General features: G+C 48.7%; 1 protein-coding gene across 1 annotated transcript in view; it reads left to right on the top strand.

The window, feature by feature from the left end:
- Window positions 1-3,019: 3,019 nt before the first annotated feature.
- LOC149372251 (lysosomal alpha-glucosidase-like) overlaps window positions 3,020-21,848 on the top strand; it is a 32,482-nt gene continuing 13,653 nt past the window's right edge. Inside the window, exons 1-10 of the mRNA XM_089566667.1 lie at window positions 3,020-3,177; window positions 4,240-4,328; window positions 10,713-11,035; window positions 11,547-11,692; window positions 14,537-14,702; window positions 14,901-14,997; window positions 17,597-17,835; window positions 18,389-18,520; window positions 20,063-20,173; window positions 20,251-20,367. Coding sequence (XP_089422793.1) covers window positions 3,143-3,177; window positions 4,240-4,328; window positions 10,713-11,035; window positions 11,547-11,692; window positions 14,537-14,702; window positions 14,901-14,997; window positions 17,597-17,835; window positions 18,389-18,520; window positions 20,063-20,173; window positions 20,251-20,367 — 1,455 coding nt within the window. The 5' untranslated portion in view covers window positions 3,020-3,142. The remainder of the gene's footprint in view (window positions 3,178-4,239; window positions 4,329-10,712; window positions 11,036-11,546; window positions 11,693-14,536; window positions 14,703-14,900; window positions 14,998-17,596; window positions 17,836-18,388; window positions 18,521-20,062; window positions 20,174-20,250; window positions 20,368-21,848) is intronic.

Here is a 21,848-nt window from a genome sequence, read left to right as displayed (position 1 = left end):
CGAGCCAAAACCATACCCAAAAACACACACTGAGGATATCATAAAGAGAGACGAGCCGCTACAACCGCGGCTCTGGCCAAATGCTATGCAGGGAAAGAAGCGACAGTCGATGTTGCCGATGTTGATGTTGGAGAGCACACAGATAGGGAAGCTTTCGTATCGGCAGCAGACTATGTGCAGCCACCTTTAAGATTAGGCGGCCAGAGGGTGCGGAGACAGCGGCTATATCTTTCGCAATCACTTTCAGCGGGTCTAGATATATCTTTAGCGATTCAAAAACTGCAATTCGAAATTTTGCGGACGGTAGGCTGAATAACACAGCTAGCAGCACTATTAGTAAAATAAATATTCTTGACCCCAAACGTAAATTATATTGGCCCATGCGCATTATTTGCATCCTGGGAATGAGGAAGCTTCCGGTTATGCCCGAAGATTCGTCAACCGGGCTCTGGGCTGCCTTATCCTGAGATCGGGTACGGAGCGCATAGCGCACGTACCGCGAAATAACGATGCACTATAGAAATGATAGAATGTACTACCCACCACCCCCGACAAATCTCTTTCAAAACACGAGCAGATAACATATAGCCAACTCCAAAGAGATACTCTACCCTATCCATACAAATGATCCATCGTTTTCCCTGGATCATATTATTTAATTTCGTAACGTACAATGCGAAGGAGAACCACCGAAGCAGAGCCGAAAGTGGTCCGAGCGCGCGAATGAGAGGCAGCCAAATACTGCCTCTACTAATGCGTGCGCTACCTCTTCGTATACAATGGCATGTATCAGCATGCAGGTTTTGTAGTCACCCCAGTGCCGATATAGCTCATATATTATACGAATGCCCTGAGAACCTAGCTCTCACGGGGCTCTCTAACCAAGAAGATTGTGAGGATACGGTGTACACCTCGGACCCTCAAACACAAGAGAGGGCCGTGCATCCGGTTTTGGAAGTTGTGAAATGCCACTTCACGGATCCTCAATGTCAAGACTTGACACCGCTCGGAGATCTGACTTTTGATTGGCCGTTGTCAAAATAAAGTTTTGTCATCATCATCATCCATTGACCAGGATAAGATACCTGCGCAAACGACATCGGCATCTATGTCGCCTTACGTGTCGTATGTCGTGTTGCCGAAAACTCTTGAGTTGGCCACTTGGAAGACGATAATTTAGCCGAGTGAGAGCTGAGAGCGATAAGTCCTGATACGGGTGGCGTCAAGAATGCGCCAGTCTCAGCCGTGCGATCCAGGTGAACTAGGCAGTACGCGAAGTAGGAAACGAGCAAACAAGAAAGAAGTTGATGAAGAGGAAGACACCAAGGAAAGAATAAAAGAAGATGAAAGAAAAACAAGGAAAAGAAGAAGGAAGGAAACAAAAAGAAGGAGGAGATAAGGAAGAGGAAGAAAGAAAAGATGACGAAGAAGAGAAGAAACTTTTTAGAGCAATGTCTCGTCATCGACCTGGACTGAAGGGACCGGTCACATATCGCTGAGGTAGAAATTAATGGTAAGAAGTGAGGGATACGTTTGTGGGTCAGGACTCTCGTACGGAAGCGGGATGGCGTCACACCTATTGTTGTCCCTTGTTAGTGGTCTGGCAGGGCGCAAAGGCTGGCGTTTGTTTTGATAAAAAGTTTCGTCAGTGTTTTCCAGCATCAAGGGCAGACGGGCTGGATAAACTGATAACTTGGGGTCACGACACCATTTGCGAGATGAAGCCACGTTTCGTGGCCGCTGAAAAAAAAAAGAAAGGTGTAATCCCACTGGCTCAAACACTTTATCCTTTCATGTGACTGCGGATTGAAGGAATGCTCCTACTATCGCACTCAGAATGAGCTACACCGCGCGAGCGCGTGGCCAAGCGCTCTGCAAAGTTGCACCGATCATGACCTGTTTCCGAATTATCCGGAGAGAGTTTGGCTGTTCCAGCAAGTGCACTGGAACCCCTCAACTTCGTTTGTCTGAAGCACATTGCTGTTATATTTTTCTCGTTCATTTTGTTTTCGCAGATGAAGAAACTAGAAGATGGTACAACATTTTTGCCACCGATCAGACATGGCGTGTGAAACTTATCTAGGAATGAGCGCTTCTTTCGTGCAAGAGGGGCTGTGTGATTGCTTTAGACATCACTTCAGCAGTATCGGGCATCCTGGACATGCTGCGAGCTGACGAATGTATTGCTCTGTATTCTGGTCACTACGAGCAGCCACTTGCACGCATATTAGTCTGCGGCGCTTCAGTCCAGCATTTCCCGTTCAGTAAAATGATGAAGCGCAAAGTGGCTTACTAAATATCACCGATTGTGTGAATCGAGACGCGCCCGAGCGCAAAGTTTGGCCGTCAGTCGACGGCTGCCATTATCATTTCCGAAACTGATATCACAACGACACTTAGCGAGGGTGAAGGCGAAAGCAAGCAATTGGAGGTGATGCGTGCTTGCAAGAACAGCTGCGCTCTCTCCAGGTAACTCGGAAACACGGCACGGTCGGCGCCATTGTACAACCTTGTGGAGCGCTCGGCCACGCGCTCGCGCGGTGTAGCTCATACTGAGCGCTATAGTACATGCTTATTTGAAGCCTTTAGATATAGCAGGACACAGAAGTTCACCTCAGGACTACTGCTCTGCCTTTCTTTTGAAAAATAAACGCTCTGATTCGTAAGAAATAAGATAACAGGAACGAATTTCATCTTCCAGAAGAGGGGGTTGTATCGTGCTTTGAAATCAACCAGTTTCAATAATTTATCTAAGTAGTTCAGCAACGCTCTTGGATTTGGAACAATTATACATTTTCACGCACAGCACGTAAAAAGGCCGGGAGGACAGGACACGATGTATCACAAGGCAAGTGGTATCATCACGACGCGTTCTATCATTTCCCGTGCAAGGCCCTCGATACGCCGTCGAGTAGACACGTAGGCGCAATATCATCAGAGACGCCGTCTTGCCCACGCGATAGCGGCGCTCCTTTGCGTCATTCGACGCCGAAGTGCCCCACTCTAAGCATAGATGCCGCTGTCGTCGCACGCACCGCCGCCGACGGTGTGATTATATGATGTGGCGTCTCTCTGTGTGTGAGCGTCAAACGGGTGGAGGATCTGTTCCACGGCGCCAAGAGCGCTGCAGGGATCGTGAGGCATGCTTTCCCCTCTCCGGACTGCGCTTTGGATCGGGTGAGATATGTCTTGAAAGCGTTTACAAGTGGCGAATTTTTCTTTTCAGCGTTGCATTTGCAACGTTCGCAGTTATGCCGGTTTTGCTTCGACAATGCAGTTTTACGTTTTTGTCGTGACTAACGCAGTGATGATTTTGCGTGTCGGTGCTCGACGGTAATAACAACAATAACAAAGTAAGCAAAATATAGTTAGAACGGCTCAGATGGCTAGACCTCACTCAGGTCAGTAGTTTTTATGTGGTAAATTGGCATTTTTAATTCTGCCTTGCTTGTTTCCGCCTTTGCTTGCTTCTTATACTTGAGTCAGTTGGCTGCTCGAGTAAGCCGGGATTGAGGACTCGATTCTAATTGTGACCTAGTTAATGCTCGCGTTTTTTCTTAATGACCTTTATGCGCTAAGAAGAACAGTCACAGGCAGGATGCCTTAAAATTCGATTCAAATCAAGTTTTATTTTGCATTTTTGTATTGATAAAATGCAGGGAGAGGGGCCAAAAGGTTCTCTGGAGTGAGCTCCGTTGCCAGACTCCACTCCTTTTAAAAGGCAGTTTCTTGCAACTTTTTAACAATGTGTGTAATTAGGAAAACTTGCGAATGAATCTAACTCTTTTTTTAGCGGTTAGTTTGATCACGTGTTCAGCAATGCGTTAATAATGCGTTCGCCTAAATCCACCGATGAGAAATTATTGTTAGCCTGCGTTGAGTGTGTGCGCTGTAGTCTGCTGTACGACGACGCGCGACACTGCTTGCAAGTTTTATCTGTGTCAGCCTGATCTATAGAGGCCGATGTCCTTTGCCACTGAACCATCTCTTCTCATCGATACCGTAGTCTCATTTTACGCTTTGCGCCATAGAGGTTGCAGGCAGGGCGCTGTTTTTGTTATTTATATTTTGTTGCCCATCCTGACGAAAGTCTCCGTTTGGCAGAGGGTGCGGTCTGGGCGATGTTATTTTTTTAAAACTTACGGATATCTCAAGTTAACGGCTGCAGGTGCACTGTGTGTGGTTCAAGTGACTTGGTGTACGCTCTTGCCGTTCTATCACAATCATTTTGGTCGACAGAGTCATCGCTTTGTTCAGCGGAGCAGCGGCCTCTGTGGGAGAACCGAAGTCGGAGCCGTGGAGTCCGGTCGACCCTGAAAAACACAATGGTACGTTGTATTTAAGGTCATAATAATAAGAAATATAAGAAATATTGAAGGTCATAATGGTTCATTCTTCCAATATGCAGCAAAATCTTTCTTTTATACTGTTTCCAACACTCCCATCGAGCAGTGAAGACTACCATAGAAAACCAGTGGGGAACGCTTTTGACGATAACAAAAAGGATAAAGGGAAACTGAAATGATTTTCTGAAAATTCGAGGTTATTCAAAAATTCGAATTCACGGAGCTTGTAGCAGTATTTCTGCACTATCATTTAAAATGGCGACGTAATCGTCGATTAAAGCCCTGACGATATTTAGACTTCTCCTCAGTGCGCTGGGGACGTGCGAGGAAACTCGTAATGACGTTATTATCGCGGTAACTTCAGATGTCCGCTGCCTTCGCCTGCATGCTGCTATGCGTTGTCCGATGCCACCAAACAATGCTTCGCGAGCTTCACCTTTGGTGGCATTGGTTTTCTTCCAAGAAGAAACTGTTCCTTTTTCTGAAAACGTAGTGCCGTCGTACGTGACGTCATCATCGGGGCCTCTACCCGTCGCTGGCCACTGCGGTGAAGCCTCAACGCTGACGCCTCTTTATTCGGCGATTACGCCTCCATTTCAAATGCTAGGTCAAAACGATTTCGCAGGCTTTAACCGCATGTTTCACACCCTCGGCCCTTTTAAACTCTTCGAATTCTGAAGCGTCTTCAGTTCCAAAAAAAAAAAAAAGAAATGCAAACCTGCCGATGGTCGATCTGCGCATATATTGATAGTTGTAGTGAACTCTTTCAATGGATGAAAAAATTGCTCTCATTAACGCTTTCCAGTTCAAAACTGATTTTGTCTAGAATTGTTAGATATTATGAGAAAGGCGGCTTCATTGAGGCAGTTCGCATTTGGCGCGCTCTTAAGCCGACTGGCGACAACATCCATTATGTGTTGTTAAGGGCATGGGGGGGGGGGGGGGGGGGGGGGGGGCATGACGTCACTCCTCGCGAAGGCAAGATAGAGGCCGGCGCTTCCTTGCCAACGTCAATAGACAGAATGCGGAATGCACACCGCCATGTCTTGCGAGTGGCGTAATAACACCCGCCATGCTGAATCCGTCGAAAAAACGAAAGCTTTGCCAAACGTTGGGTAAACACGTGCAAAAGAAGGCTGCGCTTCGTATAAAGGGTGAAGTGCCGTCGCTCTGTCGTGTGCTACTATGCACTCAGCGAGGGTATACTATACGAGACGTGCAAGAACAAGGTACATTTCAGCTTCGCGTTTATTTTATTATTATTTTTTTTTACAGTGGGCGAACGTTTCAATAAACGCCATCGGTAATGCGAGGTATGTAAAAGCGCGCCGACCTGTGCACAGTTTTTGTTTTCTTTAAATTTTTACAACAATTTACGGTTATCTTTTCAAATTTTGGTATGCAGTAGAAGCTTTTCCGTTTTTGTCAACGCTCCGGTCGCAAGCCGGCCGGACGTAAACGCATCGACACTACTCCGCTGTGTGAAGAAATAGATGAAGCAATTTTTGAAGCGAAAGCTTCACTACGGAACCTCGGGCTTCAATCGCGGACCGTGCAAATTTGACCTTCAGCTGAGTTAGAGGTCAAACCATGAAAAAGAAACTGAATCAATATCCATGACTGGGAGTCGAACCCGTGGCTGCGCGAACAGATCTCCTTTAAGGGCCGCTTAGCGAGACAACTAGGCCATAGCCTCCTGTTAAACTGCACCACACTCTCGCGCTGTATATTGGAGAGCGTCGTCTTCATCAACTTCCGTCTGCTCCGTCCCGCGGCACTGCCTGCTCACCGTCGTCTTCTACGTAGCACAAATCCCTGCTTTCGCTCCGATTCGAATGTAGTAAACATTCTCTGTAGTTTTTGTTTTTAATGCGAAAACATTAGATGGCTATACTGACGCCGGAAGTGTCCGCAAAATGTGTCGCCGGAAGTTGGTCCCCTGTGACGTCTCTGGGGTCCTCGTTCACAAATTCTGATAGCGTTAGTGATTGTTGATGAGAGCGATGTTGTTAGTGATGATGACGATATCAGTAGTGACAGTCGGTGATAGTGATGATGATAGTGGTCACGTTTAGTGGTGATAATAGTAATGATGATCATAGCTATAATTAAAAGGTCGTGGGTTCGAGTCCCGCAAAGGTCGTGGAACATGGAAAGGGAGGGAAAAAGAGTGGAAAGGGAAAGGCTCTCACACTTCCGCGCTTAAACAGTCTTGACTTAAGCGAAATCCTGTAATTTTTTAGTCGGCATACGCTGGCGTCGATCAATCATGTATTCAGGCCACAAAAAAAGGCTTTCATTAATCTACATCGGCCGCCGCCATGTGCAATCAATGCGTTCCAGCTACATAAGCTCGATCACACGAGCTATGACGTGTACAGACGCCCTCTCAAAGACAACCGTGTGCATGCGTAGAATATTGCTAGTTCTCCACCTGTGTAATTCAGTGTACACAGCGAAAGCCACTGCTGACGCCAGCGTCGCTGCATATCTGTGACGTCACGGCCAGACGATTGTCTATACAAAAGACTGGGTGTGGGCCGCCGGTGTGGCCGAGCGGCTGGAGCATCCGCCTCGGCCTATCGGGGTTGAATTGCTTGCGAAATGGGTCTTTCACCCAATCTTTTGTATAGACAATCGTCTGGCCGTGACGTCACAGATATGCAGCGACGCTGGCGTCAGCAGTGGCTTTCGCTGTGTAGGCCACAGGCGGTACCGTGCGCCTTGGGTACACCACGCTCGCGTGTTTTTGAACGTAATTCGTGGTATCCCGACGAGTAGTGGTGTGGCTGGTCGAGCCGCAAGGCTGAAGAAAGGCACAAGTTTTCACAAGTTTATCGCGATCACAATAGTGCGAAAGCGATGGCCAGCGTTCGTGGAGCGGGACAAGTTTGTCAACGGATCGGCCGCGCATCTAGTATTGCCTTTTTTCGTCGAAATATGACGCTTTCCGTCTCTTAATCTCCGTGGTTGCTCTTCAGCCGCGCGGCGAACATTGCAAAAATCAACGCCTGCAACTAGTTCGCGTTCTGTCGGGCTCCCATTACGAAAAGTTTAGACTCGATATTTTGTATGCGTGTGATCGTAAGTTTAATGCACAGGGCCTTTCAGATGCCAGTCACTCGCACTACGTCTCGAGCATCTGTTCGCGCGCGAAAAAACAACAACACAAAACAGCTGCTGTCAGTGGCCTTCACTGTTCATAGCGAGCCACTGAGAGCGGCGTGTGAAGCAGTACTCTGGTGGTAGTACGTATGACGTGTAGATTTTTCTCACTTTTCACTTTCGTGAGCGGTCCCAGAACGCCACTGAAGATCGCTAGGGTCTCGGCTAAGTCACGCAGTGTTGTTTTGTTTCCCAGATTACCTGAATTTTACGATTTCAGGAGGAGCAGAATGTGGTCAAAACAGCGAATACTACACCAACAGAAACTCCGATCGAGCAGAATCAGGCGTGCACTTAAATGCGAATATATAAATATTTAGCTCTGCTGTGTACACGTCAATTTCTTTGGAAGTTCGAGGAAAGCGTCTATATATGGGCTTGGGCAGCTGTCCCAAAGCCAAGAGAACAAAACGAGCATTCTTGCAGATATTACCGATGAAGCGAGACCTCAACTCCCGCCGCACAAATCTATTTCATCAAGCAGAATGGAGCGTTAAAGTTCGCCGCGCGCTCGACAAAGTTTCAGAGAACAGAGACATCGTATGTGCATTCAAAGTAACTGTATGACTTCAGTGACCAGTCATAGTCCGCGTTCTCCGCAGTGAAGCGGCTTGGCGAAAACAGGAAGCTCATCACGAGGTTCGCGATGTGAAAAAGCTGCTTCGCGTCATGCCTCCCGCAGTCCTACTTTCCGCACTCCTCCCGCAGTCCTACTTTCCGCATTCCTCCCGCACTCCTCCCGCAGTTCTACTTCCGCATTCCTCCCGCACTCCTCCCGCAGTCCTACTTTCCGCAGTCCTCCCGCAGTCCGGAAGCCACCAAAGCAGCAAACTGCACGCTGCGCACGCGGATTGACCATCCTCCAGCTCATGCACCAACTGCTATAGGCCCTTTCTCTAAGTCAAGCGCGCTTTTCGTTGTACGAGGGACGGTCGTTGAAATTTAGCGTCTGAAATAAGCGAAAAATACTCTGTGCGCTTTGCTTGCTGTATTTTAATCTAAGCGCTGTTTGAAAATTGATTATCTGATCTGTAAAAAATGCCAATACTTAAATTTGCCTGTAACCTAGAAGAAAGGGTACAGTGCACCCACGCTAGTGGTGCCGCGACGTCCCGCCCTCTAGCGAGAAAGCATAGCACCGCTCGCTAGGCCTTCCTAGGGCTAACCTGCTTTGCATCAAGCCACAGTGGAAGGTGTTTTGGAAGCAGCCTCTTCCTATCAGATATATAGGATCCTGGTACCGGTACACTATAAATAAAATAATCTCTCATTAAATTTATGGTGTGGTTCGTATACGCAGCGTCTTCGGCAGCAAAGCATGCCAGGCGCGGACCGCAGTAGGCTTTAGTTAGGTTGACTCTGCCGCCTTACAGTACAGCGATGAGGAGTGGAAATTCAGTACAAGAGAACGAAGGCCACCCTCAGGCACACCCCTCGATAACATTTAGGCTGTAGTTAAAAAAAAAAAAAAATCCGGCTTATCTCTCCCGAAAGTCCCTGAATGGTCGAGAGAGGTCGTCACCTTGTGATGTCATCAAAACCTGCCAATTGTCGCAGGTGGCCCACCGGATTGTAAGGAAACTACTCACCGTTGCCAAATTCAATGCAGTTGCCATCTGGCCACTAATGTGCTGCGCATGAGCAACCTGGGTTACACAGGCCCCACCGGTGGCTCTGTTTGTGACAGCCACGTGCCGGGGCACTGTGGCGCATCGCTTATAGCATCCTCGATCGCCCGCACCGGTGCGCACCGGGGCACTTGGTGCGCACCCGCAGTCCTCGATCACCGGAAGCGCACCCTACCGGGTCAGTTTTTCGTTGCCCCGACTCGCACCCGGAAAATCGGCGGTTCGCAAGGGTGCAATCCCGGCAGGCATTGCGGGACGCGTGCTGCGGACAAGCCGCCTTTAGCCGTGCGCGGTGGCCCATACTTTACCCATACTATTCTGCTCGTGTCTGCGCACAGACTCACGCGATGGAGCAGAGAATACGGATGGTTGCCGCTATTGATGAACAGCTGTCAAGTTCGTCTGATAGCGAAGATGACATGATGATCGACTTGATAGCCTAAACACGGCGATGAACGACCGAAAATTCGTTTATCGGGTCGTCAGGCGCCTCGCCGATACCGGAGTGAGCGTCTGTTTTCACTGCACTTCTTGGCATATATAGCTGGAGTGTGCATGGCCTTTGACATGTGAAATGTGTGATTTATTTGCAGTTCCGAAAGCATTTTCGGGTGAGCAGGAGCGTGTGACCGGTGTTACGTGGTTTACAATCAAATGCACGCGCCAGAAGAAAGGCACCCTAAAGGCGGCGCTGCATGCACGGGGTGCAGCTTGTCCTCGATGTTGACCCTCGCCGGTGCGCCGCCGCCGCGGTGCGCAGGGAACCGCGCTGGTTTCGGGGCGCACCCGGTGCGAGGTGATCGAGGACGCTATTAAACGTTGAAGCACTGCACCAGTAGTGATATGCAGACTCCCCACCATCTATGAAGACGATTGAGAGGGTCTTGACGTTATCAACTCCATTTGGATGGATTAAGGTGGATTACTGGGGGAGATTAAGATAGTGTTAAAGATTAGTGGGTGGATTACGTGTGTGAAAAATGTGAATTAGTGTGAAAAATGTGAATTATCAGGTCGGATTTATATAATCTCATATGGTAGTTCAATGAAAAGTACACGAATTCTAGAAGGTGACGACTTATGCATACCCTATGAGGGCAATGGAACCGGTTCCAATCAGAGTTTTGGCGGGAAAATCGAAAGAAGAACGTTAGACACTCCCTCTACACCCGATAACAGGCAACCTAAATGCTCTCACATTTTATTTTTTACGGATGCGCATAATACACATTTTGCTCAGTTTGGGTTCGTCATGTAGAACAGTTGCTAACACCGACTTTCGGTTAAAGTAGCGCGTCCGTAATGACAGTATCTGCTTAATTTTTTTTTTCTAACCGCTGCAGTTTACATGAGTGGCTGATGGAGTCGCCAGGCTTTACTGTATTCGTAAGTTCTCTGAAGAAACGCTAGTTCTGGAGCTGAGCTGAATGGCCGGTTAGGGTAATAGCCTACAACACGCACCTAAATATGAACTCACTGCAGAGTTCCTCAAAGTCGGCTAGGCGCCGATGGGCTCTAGTGCACACCATTTTGGGCTGTCGTTACAAAGAGACCGGTCTCTCATTGCTTTCAGCATCTTTGGACAGATGCTTGTTGAAGAGCGTCGCCGAGCGCTTCGACTGCCACCCGGAACAGGGCGCGTCCCAAGAAGCGTGCCTGGCTCGAGGCTGCTGCTGGTCTCCTTCAGGGACGGAAGACGGCCTCGACGCCAGTAGCCGCGTGCCTCGCTGTTACTTTGCGCGGGACCACGATGGCTACGCCGTGGTCGACAAGGCGACGGAGAACGACCGAATCAGGCTGCGCCTCGAGCGCCGAACGCCATCGGGTGTGGACGCGGACATCGAAAGAGTGGACGTGGAGGTCATCTACTATGACAGGGACACCGTGAGAATCAGGGTAAGTTTGTGAGCACGCTATTCTGTACGATATTTCGTACTTTAGCAGTAATGGTCGTATAGAAGCAGTACTATTTGCATATCAGTAGTACTTAGGTTTTTTGGTGCTTCGGCTACTGAGGGCATATTGAGGCAAACAGAAAGTGGCATTACATGATGTAGAAGCTTTAAATAGCGTTTTCATTTAGAATTAAAGTGGTCCTGGAGCATACAAACAGGATTTCGTCGACAGTTTGCAAGTGTATTGACCAAATGCGCTAGGTGACAAGCTGAAGAGAGTAGAGTTAAGCTTTCATAGACGATATAACTGGACATTCTCCACCTCACATGTCGTGCCAAAGTGCATTTTCTCCTCTTCATTTCCTTAGGACACTATTAACTCAACTTTATACTCCAGTCCACGATGTTGAACTTGTGTCGTTTTTTACCATCACTGTCGTCATTCTTCCATATAGCGACAATATTCAGTTAACCCTAGCATAGTATAGGCACAAACGCGTGGTGTCTTGCAGATAACAGACGCCTCAAAGGAGCGCTTCGTTCCTCCGGTCCCGCGCATCCCATTTCGTACCTTCGCCGGCGTGCGCGACTACTCTGTCGACGTCGACAGCAGCGGGGCATTGAGGGTGCGTCGCAGCGATCCTGCTCAGACGAGGATGTAAGTGCTTTTTGGTTTTTGCCCTATTTATCTGCTAACAATGAAGGACGGCACGCGGATGTCAATACGGACTTGAGCCTACAGACAAGCAGAGATACACGACACCACAGATAAGAGAGACCAAAGGAATGGTAACCGCCACGTAGGTGAACTTCCGGGTTCATATCCCCGTAACACCGGGAACCCATCGAAGTTGGCTTAGTGATTATGGCGCTCGGCTGCTGTCCGAAAGACGCGGGTCAATGAATTAATTGATGAATTAATTCATTGAACTGGTCTATTAATTAATTGAAAATGCGTTCAAAGGTGTCAAACTAATCAGAAGAGAAAGCCTAACCCGCTATACACTATCGCGTCATACCCCTAAGGCGGAGCTGAAGTGTCCTCTCCAATTTTTTATGTGAAAACGTCGCTGCTGTCTTTAAGTAAGCTCACTCGAGAACGACTGGCATTCATATCCCGACGAGCGCTCAGTCCCCTGTGAGCTCGGCGCTAGGAACGGTTGAGGGTGGTTGGTCATTACGTCGCTTTTTCACGCACGCAGTGAGGTCGTTGACATCTCGAAACTGTTTCCCACGAATATGAGCCTTCAATCGTCAAAACAGAGAGAAATCTGACGGCGTCAGGCCAGGACTGTATCGGGGTCGTGGCACCGCTGTCTATCCCAGCTGGACAATCTTCGAAACTGTCATGTGTGCAGCATGCGGTGTTGCGTTATCGCGTTGCAGCTTGATTTCGTTTGCGTGTAACTCTAAGATACGCCGCAGCTTGTCCACGAACGAACAATATTATTCTTTAGTAATGGTCGTTCCACGTTCGATAAAGTCTATGACAATCACCTCCCTGTGATCGCCCAAAAATATCGCATCAATTCTTTGCGCTACCAGGCAAGTCGCGGCTTCTTTCGAAACGCAGATCCTGAATGCCCCATTCCATCGACTTTTGTTGCTCTCAAGATCTAGATGAAGCAGACATGTTTCATCACGCCTGATGACTCCATTAATGTATTGCTTATGAACAAACCCCAGAGAAACTTAGTAAAAGATGATCACGCATGTCATATTCCTTATTTTCATCATCTTCCTTGTCAAGATCCGCGGAAACCACCGAGCACGAATTTTTATGTAGCCGAGTCGTTCGATTAGCGTGATCAGATATATTTTTTGTATACCTGTTTGCTTCGTGATCTCGCTGGGATGAAGCATCTGTCATTTTGAATTAGTACATCAATGACTGATGCGTTTTCATTGGTTGTGGTGGTTTACGGTCTACCTAAACGTGGCTGATCCTGGATGCTGCAACCACCACGCCGAAACCTCGGAAGCGCGAACACGACATTTAGATTCATTGTGGTATCCCTACAGACTGGAAGTAGTTTACTGTGAATTGGTGCTGCTGGACTATGCCCGGATTTGTAGAGGAACTCGATCACTGCATGTTGGTAGGGTAGGGTAGGGCTTCACATTTATCGCTCATAGCGCTTATCTAATGTATCAGGAACAAAAATTAGGCTTCGGTTAGGTGGTAAAAGACCAACGCTTATAACTACAAAATTTCATTTTTCTAGTGCTTACCATTAGCGAACTACAGTGGACTGTGTGTCACTTTTTGACCGTCCTTTATTACTACTGACCGGTTGCTTTTGTGCTCGCTGACTGGTTTGAGGGAGCACGTACGCTTTTTTGATGTTGGACAATTAAAGTCTGATTTGCGCAAGGATCTGGAAAATCCTACAGCCACTTTTAAAGATGTCCTTTTGGCGCTGCAAGTGACTGCCGAAGAGCCACTTTGTGATGCGAAAGGGTCCTGTTACGTTAGCTGTCGATTAGATCGTACGAAGCATACAACGTTTGAAGCATAACTGTAACAGCCAGCTCTGCGATTATTCTGGCCACAGGCGAAGCGTGTTGAGGACTTCTGAAAAGAGAAATAAAATTAGGTGCGTCATACTACTGAAAGCCAGTAGTCACCCAGCAAAATAAAGCACAGGTCGCGAAATATAGCCCTCTTTTTATTTAAAATAAAAGAGAAGTTTGGAGGGAAGTAAATTGAACCCATCGTTGACTTCCGGTGACGGTGCTCATGGAGCAAGTCAAGTACGACCTTGCGCCGTTAAAGTTGCAGTCTGTAGAGCTTGGAGGTTCTGTGTAAATTGGTATCAGCTCCGCACAACCCCCTATACAAATTTGCAGTTTTAAAAATACTCTTCTCAGATAGTGCTGTCGCACTCAGTCCTGGCTTTGCCTCATATTGTCTAGTTGCTTCTTTCCTGTCCGTCGGACTGTGTTGGTTTCTAGAATAGCAACTCAGCGCTATTTATTGCAGACGAGCACACAGACAACGCCCGTCCTGTCTCGTCTGTCTGTGTGCTAGTCCGAAATAGCAGCGCCGAATTACTATTCTAGCAACTATCGCCCCGCCGCGGTGGCCCAGTGGTTACGGCACTCGGCTACTGATCCGAAAGACGCGGGTTCGATCCCGGCCGCGGCGACTGAATTTCGATGGAGGCGAAGTTCTAGACGCCCGTGTACTGTGCGATGTCAGTGCACGTTAAAGAACCCCAGGTGGTCGAAATTTCCAGAGCTCTTCACTACGGCGTCTCTCATAGCCTGAGTCGCTTTGGGACGTTAACCTCAAATAAACCAAAACAAACCTATTCTAGCAACTATGCATCACCAACTAGTCCCGCAGAGAGTTTTATTGTGCGATCCGTCCGTACTGCTGTCTGGAAGCTAAGGGCCCCAAGTAAATTGAGCGTTAAGCAAATGTGACAGTACTTGCAGTGCGAAGGCGACAGTGCTTGTTTTTTTCCCACCGATAGCTCGATCTCTTTCTTGGCTGCAGTTTCGACACGGATCTCTCACGGCTGGTGTTCACGGACCGCTTCCTGCAGCTGTCGACGCTGCTGCCTTCGGAGGTGCTGTACGGCCTGGGCCAGCACTGGGGCCCCCTTCGTAGGAGCCTCAACTGGACCAGTCAGCTGCTCTTCAACAGGGACAGGGCGGTCACGGTGAGCGGAGGAAATCAGGGGCACAAGTGATCCCACAGTCAGGACACGGATACTACGCACTGGCATGAGGTTGCGCTGTCAGCTGTAACTGCCGTATTGCGATGGTCTGCGTTGTGATAGTTGTATGTGTCTTGCAGTTCATTTTGTACGCTCAGCGCACGAAGCCACTACAGAGGGCCACTTCTGTTCTCGATGCAGGTCGGCAAGAACTTGTACGGCTCACATCCTTTCTATTTGGTTGTCGAACGCGGAGGCACAAGCCATGGTGTGTTTCTTCACAACACCAACTATGTCGGTAAGAAACTCGCTGAATAGCTGTGACGTGTGTCTGAGGCAGTGTGGAGCATTTTTATCCCGAAATTCTGAAAAAAAAAGGCCCTCATTAGCTCGCCTTGCTACAACAGCGCGCCATCAAAGCCCGTCAGAGTTTTGTCCAACTCGTGAACTCTGGTCGGCAGCCTAACGACACGTCCATTGAACCACTGTGGTTAGTAATCCTTTAACTTCCAAGCAAGACTCCAAATTTTCTATGGCTGCCGCTCTTGCCACGCTGCTTCGTGTTTCGTGCTGTGCAGTTCTTTGCCCGTTCGAGTTTTTTTCCTTTCCAACTCCTCACTGCTCTTTCACTGGCTTTTCTTCTTTCCCAACTTCCTTCGCTACCTTTTAAGGGTAGCGGAGCTCGCTACCCTTCAAGGTTGCAGTATAGTAGCAACTTTAAAGGGTTAAGCCACGAAGGTCTGAACAGTTGTAAATTCGAGTTTTTATGCAGTTTGTTTTCAAACACAAAGTAAAGTACTACTACATTGGGCATAAACCGCCTCTTGAATATGATGGTATTAATCACGTGTCTAATAGAGAGGAGATTTGCGTCTGAAAAAAGGGAGAAAAAAATTGAACAGTTCGTTCTGTTTAAGCCTATTGATGCAGAAAGGCAGAGTGGAGGCATATTGCTCAATGTTGTCAAAAAGCGCAAGAAAGAATAATTGAGTACGCTTGCGCAATCCTTAAGCGTACATTAGGAAGTTTGCGGGTGTAAGGTGGCCTCAGCTAGCACTACATCGGACTAAGTGGAGAGATATAGACGAGGCCTTTGCCCTGCGGTGGGCGTAGTGAGGCTGATGACGACGACAATGATGGCGCCATGCTGAGCAATTAAAGATACTCATCGAAAGCAAACCTAAACAGTACCTGAGTTTTGGAAATATCTCTGCCTCATTTTGTTCCTTGTTTAATCGCTTCCTTCATAGGTATGGTCCAGGAGACCAACCACAAGAAGACGCACTGGTATCGCGTCATTGCTAGCAACAATGTTTCTATTGCCTGCCGAGCGCGCACAGTACATTCGAGAAGGGCTTCGAAGCGCTTGACGGCGTCTTACGACCGCGCGTCCCGTCCGATGTTGCGGCAAAGACAACAATTGTTCGCTTCTTGCAAGCTTAAGATCAGGCTTCTCAGAATGCTGAGCAGTTGAGAACGAAAATTGGTTTTGAGGATAGAAAAACGCGCAGTAACAGTCATACTTCTCAGCGGTGCCCCGCCGCGGTGGCTCAGCGGTTACGGCGCTCGGCTGCCGACCCGAAAGACCCGGGTTCGATCCTGGCCGCGGCAGCCGAATTTTGATGGAGGCGAAATTCTAGAGGTCCGTGTACTGTGCGATGTCAGTGCACGTTAAAGAATTCCAGGTGGTCGAAATCTCCGGAGCCCTTCACTACGTCGTCCCTGATAGCCTGAGTCGCTTTGGGATGAACCTAACCCTATTAAACCTAAACTTCTCAGTGGACACCAGAAGCACACCGTGGGCGAAGAAAAGTAGTTTTCAGAAAATTGCAGTAAGGGCACGGTAGAGGTCTCGCTTCTCGGTGGGCGCCTCAACCGCGCCGTAAGGGAGGAGGTGAGAAAGGAGCGAAAGAAGAGGTCTTTAGTGGAGGGCTCCGGATAATTTTAAACCATCTGTTGCTCTTTAAAGTGCACTGACACCATACAGCACACGGGTGCCCATTGCATTTCGCCTCTATCGAAACGCAGGAGCTGTGACCATAGGATTGAACCTGAGTCCTCCGAGTCGTTAGCCGAGTGCACAAACCACTGAGCTACCGAGGTGGGTTCGTGAACGAAGAGATGAAGGTAGGGATGTGAGAGGAGAGAGAGTAAGAAGCACCGTAGGGGAGAGCTCCAGAATACCATGGCACGCGGGCGCCTTGGGCGCTTCGCATCCACTCAAACGCGCCCGCCGCTGCACAGATTAGACCCGCCACCGCAGGCTCGGCAGCCGCATGTTGTGAGTGTAAACGAAGGAAAAGAATGTCTACCGTCTTGTACATTGGCCTTAAACCGCCTATCACTGCCGCTATCACTGCATCGTATGAACGGACGTGAAAGTATCCGGAGGTGGGCGAAATAAATGGAAATAGACGGCGCCGCAGCCGCCTGTGCAGAAGCGACGATGACGGCTGCGGAAAAAGCCAGACAGCTTCCTGTCCCCTACGTATCCCCCTCCCCCCTTAAACCACTGAGCCACTGTGGTGGGCGTGGCATTCTGGTCGGGGAGCTCAACCATGCAGCAGGCAAAATATCTTAGCGGAAAGCAGTAATTTCACACGTTCGAGGCCTACTACTGACAGACGTGGAAGTCTTATTGAATTTAAAGCCACGCTGGCGTCGAGGCTCCTTACCAGGCACGAATCAATGGGATGGAGCTTCGAACCTTAGCGTGAACGTGGGCAGTACGAGGTAGGGGCGAAGAATGCATTAAAAGCCAGGAGGAGGCGAAGTAAATTTCAGCTATAGTAATCAGACCTGCTGGTCTGCTCAAGAAGGAGGACGAAAGAAACCAATGGAGGTTGCGAAGTCCATGGTGGATAAGGACGCATGCGCTTGCCTCGTGCCACACGCAGAAGTCCTGCTGCAACCGACTCCCGCTGCCACCTTCCGCGCCCTGGGTGGCATCCTGGACCTGTTCGTCTTCGTGGGTCCGTCGCCGGCTCAAGTGGTGCAGCAGTATCAGAGGGTGGTAGGCTTTCCCGCCATGCCGCCCTACTGGAGTCTCGGTTTCCACCTCTGCCGTTACGGCTACGGAAGCCTCAACAAAACGCGCGAGGTCATGGAGAACAATATAAAGGCCGGAATTTTATTTGTAAGTGACCACCCACTCTTTATTGATGTGACTCTTGTTTAGTGCGTTAACAGTAGAATCCCCATTAGCGAAAAAGCTGTCGGCCGTTGGTGTCCGGAGTGTAAAGCCTCGGATGGGGAGAGGCAGACTGGAGGAAGGAAAAGTGTGAAAGGGGGAGGAAGGAGAGAGGAAGCGGGCAGGAGGAAAGTGAAGAGAGGGTGAGTTGGCGGGAGACTACGGGAGGAGGGAGGGTAACAGCTATCGGTAGAGGGAGTGGCGAGGGGGTACGGCGTGGAACACTGTGATTGCTGTGTTGGGATTTGGCTTGTGGAGAGGGTGTTCGGCATGTCACATGGTGATTGATGGACTGGATCACGCTACCCGCCACCGTCAGTGGGGAGCACTAATGATAACGCATACTCTTTCACATAAATCGCTATGATCTTCTATGAACTTTGTTGTTGACAAGTCTGCACTTTTTTCCCCAGTCATACAGAAGTTTTCGCAAAACATGCCGCTGTGAGCATTGTCGCGTAAAGAATTACTCTTTATCTGGCACTCTTGTGTACTGCAGGATGCTCAGTGGAACGACATCGACTCCATGGAACGTAACAACGGATTCACGTACGACAAGGACACGTTTGCCGGACTGCCGGAATTTGTGAGCGAGGTTCACGCTGGAGGCCGCCGCTACATGCTCATCTTTGTGAGTGCGAGCTGTGTCCACACGACTCGCTACCAGGAATTCGGCGCAAGCGCTTCTACTTCTCTTGACTGCCACCACGTAGCGCGTGGATTTGAATATTCAAAAATAGCGCACTGACATCGTCTGTGACGTAACAGAGGAAGATGATGATCTAGTGGCTGCCACTGAAACGCTATAGGCCGCTAGGCTTAGCGGTACGGGCTAGGCGGTGTCTTGAATTGCTGGTAATGATTCATTACAGGCATAGCTTACGAAGAAAACATTCTGATTTCTAGTTCAGCGGGCTCTTTTCCATGTAATAGCTCACAAAGTTGTTCTCGTATAGGAGAGGCTCGGTTATGGCCGGCACTTCGAATATTGTGATTGTGCATTTCGTAGACAGCTGTAGTCAGGAATAGGAATTACTAGCTAGCTGTTTTGCGTGTAGGGATGTGTGGGTTCATAGCTATAATGTCTTGCAACAGGCGCAGCCATTTGCATTTTTGCAAAGCGAGCCGGTCGCTGCATCTAATGGTTGGAAATATTCGGGAGAAACAGAAAAGTGCAAAGTTCTCTGTTTGACAAGCTTGCTCACTATTTGCCATGTATAGTGCTCGTCATAAGATAGGACATGAGGACTAACTCAGGAGACATGGGATAGATGCAACAGGGTTGGCCATTATTCGCTGCAAAATTGCCAGCTTGGCATGTTAAATAGCCCAGACGTCGGGGGAAATGAGCGTAAGCACAGCGAATAAAATACATAGGTCCTTAGAGTACTTCACTCTGCCCTTTCTGTCTCTTGCCTCTGCTTATGCTGAATTCCTAAACAGCCTTCTGAAATACTCGTCACTTGTATATTTTATGGAAGGAGGCAGCCGAGAGCCGAAATGAACTGCATGAGGAACTCGCAAGTAAAAAATCTGAAAAGAAGTAGATTTCAAGCTTGATTCGAATTAGCTGTATTGTTTTGTGCAATACAGATGCTTCTTGCTCGACCAAAGCTTTGCTGACACTTGCACTGTGCAACGCTTTACGAAATTCTTAAATGGTACTCCTGATTTACAGGCCAAGTAAAGCTGAGAATGAACGTTTCATTGGACGACATCTCTAGCATCGTTTTCCATGAGGGCTCCCGAAGTAAGCGGCGATCTGTTACGAAAACACTGGAACTTTTAGTGGACATTGGCCTTATGGAGCAACGATGGAGGCAACTGCAGCAATTGGAGGCGCAGCAATTGCAGACAGGCCATTGTAGGGCTAATCCCACCTGTACATTAACACCGCCTCCACCCACCACCTAAAAGGGCTAACTTTCTGTAGAAAAACAAAACAAAGAACAGCTGAGCCGAATAGCGCTCCTGGCGGACGGTTCTTGAACCACAGTGGGACAAAACTTCTCAGTGCCGCCCAGAAACTATCTACACCAAAGGGTGCGCAGAATCATTTCGCGCTCTTCCAAAAACGTATAAAATAGAAACGACAGCGGCGGAAACTAACTTGAGCTTGCTTGTTGTGTCGTGCGCTGCTAACTTGAGCCTGACGGCCCTCGCGGTGTGTCAGGATCCAGCCGTGAGCGGTTCGGAGGAGCCTGGAACGTACCCGCCCTACGAGGACGGAGTCGAAATGGACATTTTCGTCAAAAATGCCAGCGGCGGCGTAAAGCATGGAAAGGCAAGTCGAACACCTTCCGAGATATGTTCTGGTGCCGCTGACGACCTTTTTTTTGCTTTTATTTACGCGGTACACAGGTGTGGAACGACAACATCAGCGTGTTTCCGGATTTCTCCCACCCTGCGGCTGGCGACTACTGGACCAAGCAGTTTCGTCGTTTTCACGAAGTCATTCCCTACGACGGAGCGTGGATTGTAAGTACGTCGTACATTTGAACGGACGAACTAAACAGTGAGAAAACGAAAGAATGAGAGAAGGTAAAGAAAAGATAGCGATACGTAATTAGTATAGATGGGCTGCTATGACAAGCAGTCAGCTACTCCGATACATTTATGTCTCCTGTAGCGCATATTTCTGCGTTAAATATCTTAAAAACAAAACAGCCATGCATAAAGAGGGAAATTTCGTGCCATGTACGAATAAGGGACAAGGCGTCCGCAGCTGGAGCAGTATAGGGTTAATTGGAACCTTAGTCCCGCAGGCCTTAGTCCCGCAGGCCTTAGACCCGCAGGCCTTAGCCCCGCAGGCCTTTGTCCCGCAGGCCTTAGTCCCGCAGGCCTTAGTCCCGCAGGCCTTAGTCCCGCAGGCCTTAGTCCCGCAGGCCTTTGTCCCGCAGGCCTTTGTCCCGGAGGCCTTTGTCCCGGAGGCCTTAGTCCCGCAGGCCTTATACTCCAGCTGTCAACGCTGCCAAAGGTACGAAAGTAGTCCGCTGCAAAAAACAAGCAAAATGTATCCGTCCGCCTCGCGTCGTGGCTGAGTGGTACGAAGCCCGCGCCTTTCTGTTCATTTTACAAAGGGCCTAGGTTCGACTCCCGGCTCGGGTGGTTTGTTTATTATTATTTTTTTATTTTTCTTAAAAGATTCATTAGGTAGAAACTCGAAACTATCAAACTCTAATACCTATTTTGAAAAACACAGCGCTGTTTACTTGTCTCGAAGGGAAAAGGCAGTGTAGTGTATTGGCGCCAGGCTACGATGTCAGATCGCTCGATGAGTGCAAGACTTCGCTTTCGTTTTTCGAACTTAAAACCGATATCTTTTAGTAGCCTCCACAAGGTAGCCTTACTCATGTCCGGCAAATCGGCATCTTCGTTCACTTCATCCAGGATTCTGTCCAAAGTAGGTATTTCGCGTTCGGCATACATACGATGTAACTTGAGTCGGATGGCGTTGACTGCAAAGCTGTCATATTTAACACTGCGAGAGCTAGATATGGTCACCTGGCTAGGTCGTTTTGGCGGTGATCTTATTCCAGTAGCGAGACCTTCCTTCTTGAACCTCGCAACTGTCCGAGGGCTCACCCCGGTCATCTCGCCCACAGTTTCGAGAACTTCGCGCACAGTCTTCTCCGGGAAGCCCTTCCTTACGCTAGAGTAAACGTTGACAATAACCTGCTTGGAGTCTTTCGAAAATTTCGGAGACTTCAGCTTGGAGAACAGGCGAGCAGGAGATGTTTTTGAAGCCGCAGTGGGCGAAGAAAACAAGCGAGTAGGCGATAGCGTTGCCATTTTCTCCATACTCGGAAACCGAAAGACGAACGCGGAAGACATCACCGGCCGGCCTAGCTGCGAAAACCTGATACAGGAGGAGCCGAAAAAAACCCAGAAAACTAAGGCACTCTGTTTTGAAGAACATTAAAGAAAAAGCAATCTTTTTGGAAAATAAAACACCAATA

This window comes from Amblyomma mixtum, chromosome 1 (assembly GCF_055824585.1).
Source record: "Amblyomma mixtum isolate Tamu chromosome 1, ASM5582458v1, whole genome shotgun sequence".
In the NCBI taxonomy this organism is placed as follows: Eukaryota; Metazoa; Arthropoda; class Arachnida; order Ixodida; family Ixodidae; genus Amblyomma; species Amblyomma mixtum.
This window is presented reverse-complemented; position numbering and strand designations above follow the sequence as displayed.